Below are 9,606 nucleotides of genomic sequence, written 5' to 3'. Positions count from 1 at the left end.
TTCCCTGTCTATATTTTACAAGTATAAGGTAGAAAGGACCATACGCGTGGATAAGGATTACTTAATTAAGAACACGGCATGGCGATCGCCACTGTCGCGACTGGTCCTCGAAACACGACACGTTTATACGGATAGATTACTGTCAAGCTTTCTTACAAGCTTTCTAACTATGTAAGTAAGAAGGACCATGCACATCCGGCAGCCACATTTAACGCTAACCGTGTATCGTACCGAGGAGACTCGGGCCAACAGACGCGAACAGATTCGGTGATGAATACGTATAGATCCTCCCCTCCCTCCCCCCTCTCCCCCCGCCTTTCCTCTCCTTCAATCCTTGTCAATCTACATATCAGAATTTAATTTCACCACCCGGAAAACCAACCCTTCCGAGATCTCGTCTCGACGATCCCTCAGCGAAGGGATCGAAGTCGAAAAGACTTGTTAGATCGAATGCGAGAAAAAAAGGGTCTACTTTATCCCTAAAGTATAGCCAAGGATTTAAGGAGCTAGCTTTTGAATCCTTTCGCCCTTTCCTACCCTCCGACCTTACTCTCGTGATTCTTACAACCCGGAACTAATTCCTCTTTCCCCCTTCCCCCTCATTCGTCTTCTCATCTTTTCTTCCGACGCATCCTAGGTTTAGAAGAATATATTTGTATATTGTCAGTTATCACACGCTCTCTATTACCACACACTCTAATATACTCACTACTTACAATCTATAAATCTAATAATGATTCTTATTATTATTATTAAAAAAATACTGCTATTTCATATCACACACACATACACAGACACATATATACATCTTCGTAGAACGTAAATACGCCCTGTTAATGTTGTTGGATTGATCGCGCGCCACTTGTGAAAAAAAATATAAATTTTTTCGAAGAAGAAACACTGCGTGAATGTTTTGCGTTTTATATTTCTAAGTTTCTTCTAACTTATGATCATCGCCCAGAGTCGTGTTGTAAAAAAAAGAGTAGAGCTTACTTACACGTACACACACACACACACACACACACACATGCATACTTTTACAGCTTATTATTATTACATACTTCCGCATCGTTGTTGCATCGTTGTCACTTTCGGCGCCACGCACTGATCCTCTTTCCCCCTTCCCCCTCATTCGTCTTCTCATCTTTTCTTCCGACGCATCCTAGGTTTAGAAGAATATATTTGTATATTGTCAGTTATCACACGCTCTCTATTACCACACACTCTAATATACTCACTACTTACAATCTATAAATCTAATAATGATTCTTATTATTATTATTAAAAAAATACTGCTATTTCATATCACACACACATACACAGACACATATATACATCTTCGTAGAACGTAAATACGCCCTGTTAATGTTGTTGGATTGATCGCGCGCCACTTGTGAAAAAAAATATAAATTTTTTCGAAGAAGAAACACTGCGTGAATGTTTTGCGTTTTATATTTCTAAGTTTCTTCTAACTTATGATCATCGCCCAGAGTCGTGTTGTAAAAAAAAGAGTAGAGCTTACTTACACGTACGTACACACTCACACACACACACATGCATACTTTTACAGCTTATTATTATTACATACTTCCGCATCGTTGTTGCATCGTTGTCACTTTCGGCGCTCGGTTACCACGCACTGAGAGAAAAGAAGATTTTTAATTACGCTGAAGTTGCCTTAATTAATTAAGATGACTTAAATAATTTCCCGCAATTAGTTCGAACGTGAGAGCAATTCTGCTGTAGAGGAGTGACAATCGTGCTCGTTATTAATGTCGATTGTTCTCGTATGCAAAATATTTAATATATAAACTATTAGCTGTGCCAAGTAGTTTTTTTGTAAAAAAAAAAAAAAAGAATATAACGAAAAAGAAATAAAGATTATTGCTGCAAAAAACATGAAAGTATATAATCCATCTTTCGATAAATTCACCTGTTGGAGCGATGTCGCATCGTTGCAAAGAGACGCGGAGATCACGCAAGATACCGCGATTAATCCGTAGAAGAATAGCGATTTTTGCCTTAATAATGCGCGCGCAATTTTTTTTTCAACCGCAGTTTAATCTACAAACTAATCTGTGAACTTTTGCAATTTTCTCTCAGTGAGAAGTACGCTCTTTGAGTAGAGAAATTGTAGATTTTGAAAGGTACAGGCGCCACACAGGTGTAGGAAATCATGCAAAATGTATGATAATATGCGAGCAATGGGCGAATCATCGTCGTCTCATCGTCGTTGTTTATTTATTATGATGATTAATTTCATTATTCCCATTTCTCTATCGTCCATCGTCGCATTATATATGTGTTCAACGTCTCGTTGAAGTATATTTCTCGTCGCTATTATATATAAATTTATGTTACATAACGACGGCCGTGTGATTTCTATATAAGATTATATGTATATACATATATCTTTCATCGTCGCTTTTTACTTATTTATTTTAGCGTGTACGAATGATGACATTTGTCCTCTTGTATCCATTTCTTATACATAAATCTTAAATATGATTTATTTGCTCGTCAGAACACGAGATGTGTAATTAACATCTATAATCTAAGGTGTTTGAAAAAAAGAGTATAAAGATGCACAAAGTATAATTATGAATTTTATAAGAATGACGCTTTATATAAATAAAGCTAACGAGGGACCATCAAACTTAATATATCCATGTACAAAGATAGTGCATGCGCATTAAATTTATAATCTCTTATATGATATTTGATTATTCCTATAGAAGAGCAATTAGAGAACATCAATTACATATTTGTAAACATAACATTAAACTCGGTCGCCTGATCTTTTATATTTATTTATATACATAAGATTATACACATACACACATACGCATGCATGTATACAGAGTGTCCCATATTAAATGCTGTAGTAAAATATCTGGAAAACTGAACGATATAGGAAGAATAGTCACGATGAAGACCAAGACATTGAAGATCATGTGGCGAATTTAGAATATTAAGAGCGCGAATCACGCGCAAAAGTTTCTTGATTTTTTAACATAGATGAGATGTTTAACCCATTGTTATTACACATCCTCTATTCTTATTTTATACTCCCTTTTCAAGCACCCTAGAAGCAATCTAATCTTTAAATGGTACGGTAGAGATCGATGATCAGAAAAAAATTTGACCATTAAAATATTCGACTCTGCCATGCTATTTGAGGATTTAAGTCATATACGCGATTTTTGTAATTTGTTCAACGTGTATAAGTGATCTGAATCGATCACTAAGAAATGAATGTGAAAATTGGCAAGCTCTATTTTTTTCGGGTTGCATCATTCAATAGAATAAAATGCAATAAAATAAAATGTAGAGAGATAAATGGTATATAAATGTGATATATCTTCTTTAAATACTTTTGAATTAATTTTCCATGAAAGATAACACAAGTCGCTCTTTCACGATATGTATATAAAATAACTCTATACATCTCTCCAACACGTATAAAATATTAAATGAAATACTTTATAGATTCTACTTATTTAATTAACTTACTTATTATTGCGCGCAGATATACAAAAGACGCTCGTCTAGGGCAGATTTTATTCACTTCTACCTTGATTCTTACACAATATATTGAATCAAGTATTATTTTTAGCGATCAGATGTAGAGAGCAAACGTGAAAGGAAGAAAACAGGAGAGAAAGAGAAAGCGAGAGAGAGAGAGAGAGAGAGAGAGTGAGAGAGAGAGGAGTGAAAGAGAAAAAATGATTGAAAAAAACTGAGATTGAGAGAGGGATCGCGTGTACACTGCTCGTTTAGAGATTTGAGGAAAATCCATAATTGTGCCAAATCCTTATATGTGTCCCGTACTTAAAAAGAGAAATAATTTTAAAACTCCAGCGTTATATTATATTTCAGGCAAGAGAAACGAATTTATATGGAAACTGTGAGTCACCGAATATCTTTGTGCAACTATGCGAATTTTAAGTCAATACCGTTCGGAGTTCTTTACTGATTGATCTTTTTCATTCCTGTCTATATAGACAGGGCAATGCAATTCGGAAAATCCTCCGGCGAATCGTTAAGTCAACCTTACTTCAAATCAGACTTCGCAAACCTACCCAACGAGTTACGTTTCCATCAGACTCCCCATGTCTGATGAATCAAAATTTCAATAGCTTCGCAACTTAACAATAATTCACAGCTTTCATCGAGTCATGCCTTTCCTTGCGTTATTAAAACTATCAAACATTTGATATTTGAAAAAAAAAATTTGTTCTTTACTTTTAACTTCATCTATATTTGTCACGCATATACACGATGATTTGGCGATTCAGATTTTCCTTGACATTCACGTAAGGGCAATAAAACATATTGTACATTTTGTGAGTACAGTTGTATTGAATAAGTTGCATAAAAAAGACAGATTTTTTAGATATTGCACTGTCATATTTATTATTCTATAATAACGATCGATCGGCTCGACCGGATCGACCGCGCTCTCGAAACTACAATGTATAATGTATATCCTCGCCGATGTATTTCGGGAAGTCTCCCGTTTTTCTTTTTTTATAGCATTACGCGAGTGCCGTCGATCGGGCGACATACACATACACACACACATATACATACAAATTAATATTATTAATAATAAAAAAGGCAAACGCGTGCGCGAGACACGCATTGTTCTTTTCAATAAGAGAGGAAGACATGGTTTTCAGTGTGTTTTCACTACGATTGAATAAAACTCTCTATATTATTACATATAATATTATATTAATAATACGAGATATTATTACACTGTAATGTTTGTTTTTGGTTATTAAAGTGTGTATATAGCAATATATTCTAGAAACGGTCGCTCTCGTGTGCATTTTTTCACCAAACCTAAGAATTAAGAGACTTGAACCACTATTTTATATTATACATATATATATTCGACTCTTTTTTTTTTATTTGTTTCTACAGAGTCACGGCAAGTCTAAAAACAATGTCTGCATCATCTTTAATTTTAATGTTATTTAATCCTTTTTAGGCATTTCGCATGCCTATCTCATCTCTTTCTCCTCCTCTGTATCCAGTCGTTCAGTTCTTCCAAGTTTCTTGTTACAATTCTAAATATATTTGTTATTTATTATGATTAAAATAAACTAAGAATGAGCGGTGAAGAAATAATTTGGCTGTCGGGAAGTTAAAGAAATCGTTAGTTGAAATAAGGAACGGAGATTTACGAAAAGCAAGAGAGGAGTAGAGGTGCATATCTATAATCAAATATCGCAAATTTATTTAAAACTCATTAATTTAAATTGGAAGAAATGGAATGCTTTCCAGTATGTATTATATTACACTATTTTTCTGATTTTATCACATCATTATAATTACAATTAAAGATTATGAGTTATAAAGCAGTAAAAGTTCGTTTTTGTTTTTAATTATGCAGTCTTTTTCATCCTATTACTTTTGACACACACTTTTTATATTTATAAACTTATTAATTATAGTATAATTTTAGATATCATGTAAGAACTATAGTTTCTTAGAAGGCACAATCGATAAAGATTCACAGAAAGTAATGAATCGCGAAAAGCTATTTAGAAAATAATCTATGAGAATTGCAGTAATTGTTTCAAGATAGGAAACTAAGACAGCTTTAAAGAGCGTCTCTCAATGTATATTACATGGCAGAAAATCATGGAAACAGAAAAAAGATTAATAAAAAATTTGTATTATCAATAACGATGGTTGTCAAATCGAAACATTAAGCTCATATATCAAATCTACCATGATCTAATCTGCTTAACTTATTATGTATTATATAACATTATTATGTATCTAATTTCTTCCATCGTGTCCATTACATATTCAATTGTAATAAATAAAAGTCATGTATCCAAACTTAATCTTAGCATTAACAAAACTAATTGTGATCAATATTAAACCTTACTTGGTTTGAATTTTTTTCGCACACCATCATTAAGACCTTCTCTATTTCTTGCAAGTTCTATTGCGTAAAATTGAATTCGACTTGTCAATATGCTATTTTTTTCTTTATAATCTTCTGTGCAATCTGCCCTTAATAACGTACCGAAACTATAGTCCTCTACAACATCCTTAAACTGTTCGCAAAAGGATCTCCATTCTTCCTTTTGCTGTGGAGACTTGAACTCATCTTCATCTATCTTGTCCACTTTCATGTTAGGAAAATTCTCTCTAAATGCTTTATAGATGTTTTCATCATGAGGTGTAAGCCTTAAAAGCTTTGGATCAACTGAGCACAAAATCTGAAATATAATATCTCTTTCATTTTTATTCTTAATTTATTTGAATGCTTATATGTAATATTTACATTAAAATAAACTTCTGCATGTTCCATAGCTTTCATTGCCCACATTGCTTCCACGGACGGCTACAAGAATAATATGATTAGAAAGAAGAAAACGAGTCTATTTATTTTACATAACATTAATATAAAATAAATACACAAACAACTTATTTGTAATAGTATACTATATACTACTACTAAGCTATCTGTATAGTAAATGATTAATATTATTGATAGTAAATATTATCTGTGCATTCTACTTACATCATTGTCAAATTCTTCAGCGGGTCTGGACAATATACTAGAGCCAGCAATCAGTTGATCTGCCGTCTGTAATATGTATTTATTACAATATAATTACATGTTACAATAAGTATTTTTATAGAATATTATACACAATCATGTCCAAAAGTAGATACTCTTAAATATTTTTTATTTCTTAGTGTATATATGTATGTATGTATGTGTATATATATGTAGGTCAAAATAAATAACACAATACCAGTTTCTGCTAATTGTTTATGTAGTTGTTTGAACAACGCATCAAGAATATTTCATCTGTTTAGCAATTTTAACTTGATAATCCTTACAAATGCAATAATAAAATTTGGACTTATTTAACTTACTAAGTTCAGAGCATTTTAGAGAGCTGATTTACTACAATAAACAAAACTGGAATAACAACTAGAAACAAACAGAACATGAAAAATGGAACAAAGAATAGAGACAAAATTTCTAAAAATTAAAAAACACAATTTAACACACATATGCTTTGCTAATTTAAATCTGATTACAATTGATGGTATAAAAATAATATGTTTAATAAACACAATTATTGATAAAAAAAATCTTGAGAAAGTATACATACACATGGATTTATTAACTAGTTTTCAAAACTCATTCGAATAAAAACTAATTCATCATTTTTTAGAAATATGCTAATAAACAGAGTACCTAATCATTTTGGACATAATTGTAGACACCAAATAATTTTAAATAAAAATATAACTAGAGCAAAATTACTTCAATAAATAAATATTAATAATTGTTAAGCAGATTTTGATGAAATAAGATCGTCATAAATTTTAAGCAATAATCAATTATTCAATGACTTTTACAACTATTCACGTTATAATTACCATCATAAGTACAAATGTGAACAGCTAAAGCTAGATTATCGTTAAAAAAAAATACTACATAAAAAAAATAATTTACATACCACATTTCCTATTTGCGCCATTGCGTATTCGCAAAATAATTATAATATGAGAGATGCGTATGATATTATATGCTAATATGTATTATATACTGATTCATTTATATAGTGAAGTACAAAAGATGAAACTGAAGAAACTCGTGGTAGGTGGTAGCATCAAATACCATTAAACATGTATTTGCAAAAGAGAGTCTGTTCTATTCAACGTTACGAATGTTTCCAACCGTTTGATTGACCAATCAAGACAGAAGAAGCAGATAATTCTTTGCTTCGATTGGTCAATTAAGAAATGCGGTTAGGCCGGGTCTACAATAGGTATAGTAAGCCTTTAGCTTTAGCCTTCTATTCTAATTATTCCTCCTCGAATTATAGGGGGCCTAACTAATTAGAGCGAAGTAGAAATCATACGCAAAATCGATGCGCGCTAATTCGAGCTAACTTCGAATCATTGTCAGATTGTATACATATATTTACGTTTATGATCTAACCCTAAATACGTGAGACATTAACACGTTTTCTGAGCGTGAGCGGCATGTCGAAGATAGTAGAGTCCCTGAAGAGGTTGAATGTCGAGAATGGCGTGGGATCAACCGAACAAGACAATGAGAAGATTGGTGAGAAGGGCGAGTTGACATTATTAATGGAGGAGACGGTGTCACACGATCAGAACTACATCCTCTCTGTTTGTGGAACTCAAAGGCAAATCCTACATTTCCTTAGCATTTCATGTTAAATCTGCAACAAAAAGAATATAACACTTTTACTATTATATTTTTTTTTATCTGTATGTTATCTAGCAATATATATTTCATTTTCAACAGTTTTGGTTATTTTAATATACTTGTAATTTTAATATACTTGTTTAAATGTAGTTCTATAATTTTTCCTAAAAATATCAGTAACTTGAAACACTTAGTGAACTTTGACACTTACTTAGATTTGTATTAATTTGATTTTTAATCATGAATCATTGCTTGTTACATTACAGTGAACCAGAATTTAGGATTGGTGCAGCATTATCAGATCATTCATGTGTAATATATTCTGTTGGTGAGTCCTTAAACCGAGTGATTACGCTAGAACACAATCAAGCACCTATTATGGGAGTTAAGTTCAGTCTTACTTCCAGAAATATATTATATACCGCCACTAACGATGGACAAATCACAGCGTGTGATTTGCGTGCTAAAGGAAAGGTTGTCGCAGAATTTAAAGGTAACTATTAGCTTCAACAATCATAAATTGTAATTTTTCATTGTAAAAACTTTAACTATTGTAATATTCTTATATCCTAATATATATTTTAGATAGCACAGAGGATGGCAAAACAAAACCTTTGACCAGCTTTGATATTAGCTGTGATGACAGACTCATAGCTGGTGGAACAGAACACACAGGTGGAGATGCATTTATTTTGTTTTGGGATGTGAGATATAATGGTTCTAAAATGGAAAATAAAAACAATCTCCTTGGTGGATATTGGGAATCTCATATGGATGATATCACTTGTCTGAGTTTTCATTCTGTAAAGCAGAATGTCTTGGCATCTGGTAGTACAGATGGTCTGATGAATATATTTGATCTCACGCAGCCCTCTGAGGACTTGGCCTTAACATGCTCATTGAATACTGAATCATCAGTGGTGAGAGGAATATCTTCCACATTTTATGTAAAATAGAATATAGAGAAAATTCTTCATATTAATATCGATTTTTTTTTTTTTTAGGATAGACTAGGTTGGTTAACTGATGACTCTCTGTGGTGTACAACACATACACATACATTACAACTATGGGATTGCGAAGGTGCCAGTGCATATGCAACATTTATGCGAAATCACTTGGCTGTATCACAGGTTCGTATATTTTTCATTATAATTCCTTGTATATATATATTTTACTATCTCTATAATTTTCCTTGAAGAATAATCTCAAGATGGATTTTGTTCTTTGCAGAATGATGATCCTGATAGTTGCTATTTAGTGAGATTCCATGCCACAAACGCATTTGGACAACCATTTTTGCTAGCAGGTTCTAGTACAGCTAAAGGGTATTTATAGTTTATTGATAATTTATCATAGTATGCTTATGAAGAATATATATATAT

At 32.4% G+C, this 9,606-nt stretch overlaps 2 protein-coding genes across 2 annotated transcripts in view; one reads left to right on the top strand and one right to left on the bottom strand.

The window, feature by feature from the left end:
• Nucleotides 1-4,217: 4,217 nt before the first annotated feature.
• Nucleotides 4,218-7,670, bottom strand: LOC115244596 (protein PBDC1). Its single transcript, XM_029822374.1, has 4 exons — nucleotides 7,503-7,670; nucleotides 6,548-6,613; nucleotides 6,308-6,367; nucleotides 4,218-6,242 (listed from the first exon to the last, which is right to left on the bottom strand). Exons 1-4 carry the CDS (start codon nucleotides 7,521-7,523, stop codon nucleotides 5,895-5,897), a joined length of 495 nt encoding a protein of 164 aa, XP_029678234.1. The 5' UTR covers nucleotides 7,524-7,670; the 3' UTR covers nucleotides 4,218-5,894.
• Nucleotides 7,671-7,801: 131 nt separating this feature from the next.
• LOC115244592 (WD repeat-containing protein 89) overlaps nucleotides 7,802-9,606 on the top strand; it is a 2,408-nt gene continuing 603 nt past the window's right edge. The window contains exons 1-5 of the mRNA XM_029822371.1: nucleotides 7,802-8,198; nucleotides 8,488-8,714; nucleotides 8,807-9,141; nucleotides 9,226-9,354; nucleotides 9,455-9,549. Coding sequence (XP_029678231.1) covers nucleotides 8,032-8,198; nucleotides 8,488-8,714; nucleotides 8,807-9,141; nucleotides 9,226-9,354; nucleotides 9,455-9,549 — 953 coding nt within the window. The 5' untranslated portion in view covers nucleotides 7,802-8,031. The remainder of the gene's footprint in view (nucleotides 8,199-8,487; nucleotides 8,715-8,806; nucleotides 9,142-9,225; nucleotides 9,355-9,454; nucleotides 9,550-9,606) is intronic.

This window comes from Formica exsecta, unplaced genomic scaffold (genome assembly GCF_003651465.1).
Source record: "Formica exsecta isolate Colony F162 unplaced genomic scaffold, ASM365146v1 scaffold826, whole genome shotgun sequence".
In the NCBI taxonomy this organism is placed as follows: domain Eukaryota; kingdom Metazoa; phylum Arthropoda; class Insecta; order Hymenoptera; family Formicidae; genus Formica; species Formica exsecta.
This window is presented reverse-complemented; position numbering and strand designations above follow the sequence as displayed.